The sequence below is a fragment of the Pteropus vampyrus genome, unplaced genomic scaffold (assembly GCF_000151845.1).
Source record: "Pteropus vampyrus isolate Shadow unplaced genomic scaffold, Pvam_2.0 Scaffold1119, whole genome shotgun sequence".
In the NCBI taxonomy this organism is placed as follows: Eukaryota; Metazoa; Chordata; class Mammalia; order Chiroptera; family Pteropodidae; genus Pteropus; species Pteropus vampyrus.
The window spans coordinates 1,224-2,978 of record NW_011889900.1 but is presented as its reverse complement, the minus strand read 5'-3'; the positions used below and the strand labels follow the sequence as shown (position 1 = coordinate 2,978).

General features: G+C 66.3%; 1 protein-coding gene across 1 annotated transcript in view; it reads left to right on the top strand.

The window, feature by feature from the left end:
• The window catches only part of LOC111734403 (protein FAM189A1-like), a 1,909-nt gene extending 1,577 nt beyond the window's left edge, over positions 1–332 (top strand). The window contains exon 3 of the mRNA XM_023526584.1: positions 58–332. Within this exon, the coding sequence (XP_023382352.1) occupies positions 58–332 (275 nt within the window). The remainder of the gene's footprint in view (positions 1–57) is intronic.
• Positions 333–1,755: the final 1,423 nt, after the last annotated feature.

Here is a 1,755-nt window from a genome sequence, read left to right as displayed (position 1 = left end):
GGCTGCCTGCTGTGGGGCTGGGTCTGGGCCGTGCTCATTGCTCTGTTCCCCTTTCAGCCTCACGGTCTCTGTCTGTCACGGCCACCTGCGCCCGGCGGCAGCATTCGCCCCCCGGGGACCTGCAGCCCTGGAAAACCGGCCAGTGCCCGGGGCCGGAGGCGCCCAAGGAGCGGCCGCCCCCCTTCGCGGACAGCAGGGCCCATGCGGGCACCGGGGGCTCGGTGCCTAAGTTTCTAGAACACTCGAGCTGTGCCCTGGCCGCCGAGGCGCGGCAGGGCGTGGGCCCCGTGGAGGAGGCCCCCTTCGGTGCCAGCGTTCCGGACCGGGTGTGAACAGACTGCGCCGTGGACGTGCACGTGGGCGGCCGGTGCCAGCTGTCCTTACTGTGGCCACTGTGCTCGGGGAGAGGCCTGCAGCCCAGGGTACCTCGGGGCGGCCCAGGCGGTGGGGCGGGGTGGGGGGAGGGCTCCCGTCCCCTCTCTTAGGGAATCCCGTCATCATTTACTTGGGGTGACACTTCCTACGCAGTCCAGGAATACCGAATAGGACTCACGTCCACCGTGAGCTCTGGCATGTAGCACCTTGAACCAACCAGCAAATACAGGAGTGGTGACAGCTGATTGTCACGTACCCGAAAACACCGGGTAGCTTCAGAATCGGAGCCATGAAAACCAGGATCCTCCCCGCCCCGCGCCGGTTCAGTGTTGGCGGGTGGAGGGGACGTCAAGCCACGAGGCTGTCTTCTCACGTGGTTTCTGTCACACTCGTCACGTGACCTTAAAGAAGCTTGTTAATTCTCGCAGAGGGCAGCCCGGCCCGAACTTCCTGCCCGCGGGGCTCCGGGCTCTCATGCCAGTGCCCAACGGGGGGACCCCACAGTGGCTGGGAAGCAGGCGGGTGTGGCAGGGGCTTCGGGGGACCCCACCTCGTGCCTCCCTCCCTTTCCCTCCGGCTCCCGTCCGCCGGCTCCACCTGGTTCACCTGCGGAGCAGACACTGCTATTCGATTGTTTGATCGGTATTTTATTTGGTCATTTGATCCCCCACAGCGAGGGCCTGTGACGAGCCCCTCGGGGATCTCACCTGTGCCCGCCCTCCCAGGCTGGCCTCGGGGGGCGGAGGTCTGGGGGAGGAGGCCTGGGGAGTAGTCCCTTCTCCAGCCGTTGGGGACGCAGGCTGTAAAGCGCTGCTTTTCGTGGGTGCCCAGAGCAGGCGGGCTCAGCCAGCTCTGGGTGGCAGCTGGGCACCGCCGGCTTCCTCGGGCCCCAGCCCCTCATGTTTCGGCGCCATCAGCGGCAGCTACTTGCCAACGATGGACGTGGAGCAGCCATCTCCTCGAGGGCTTTGTCACCGTGGGGACGCCTGTGCCTGCGCCCTCTCCAGCAGCAGCCCCGGCCCCGGGACTGTCACTGGCTAGTGGCCCTTGACTGGACGAGGCAGCCCAGAGCCCGTGGCCTGGCCGGGGATGCGGGGTTGGACTGACGGGCGTCACTGCTGCTCGGGGCCCTGGGGCCCGGGGGTCACGTGCTGTCCTCTGCCCTGCGCCCACTGCGGCCGGTGTGTGTGCATGTGTATGTACGTGTGCATGCGTGCTTGTGCATGAGTGCACATTTCTGTGTGTTCACGCATGTGTGTGCGTGTTTGTGTGTCCGCGCATGTGTGTGTGCATGTGCGTGTATGCGGGTGCGTGCGGGTGCGCCCTTGTGCATGTGTGTGTGCGTGCGTTCGCACGTGTGTGCATGCGTGTGCGTGCGTG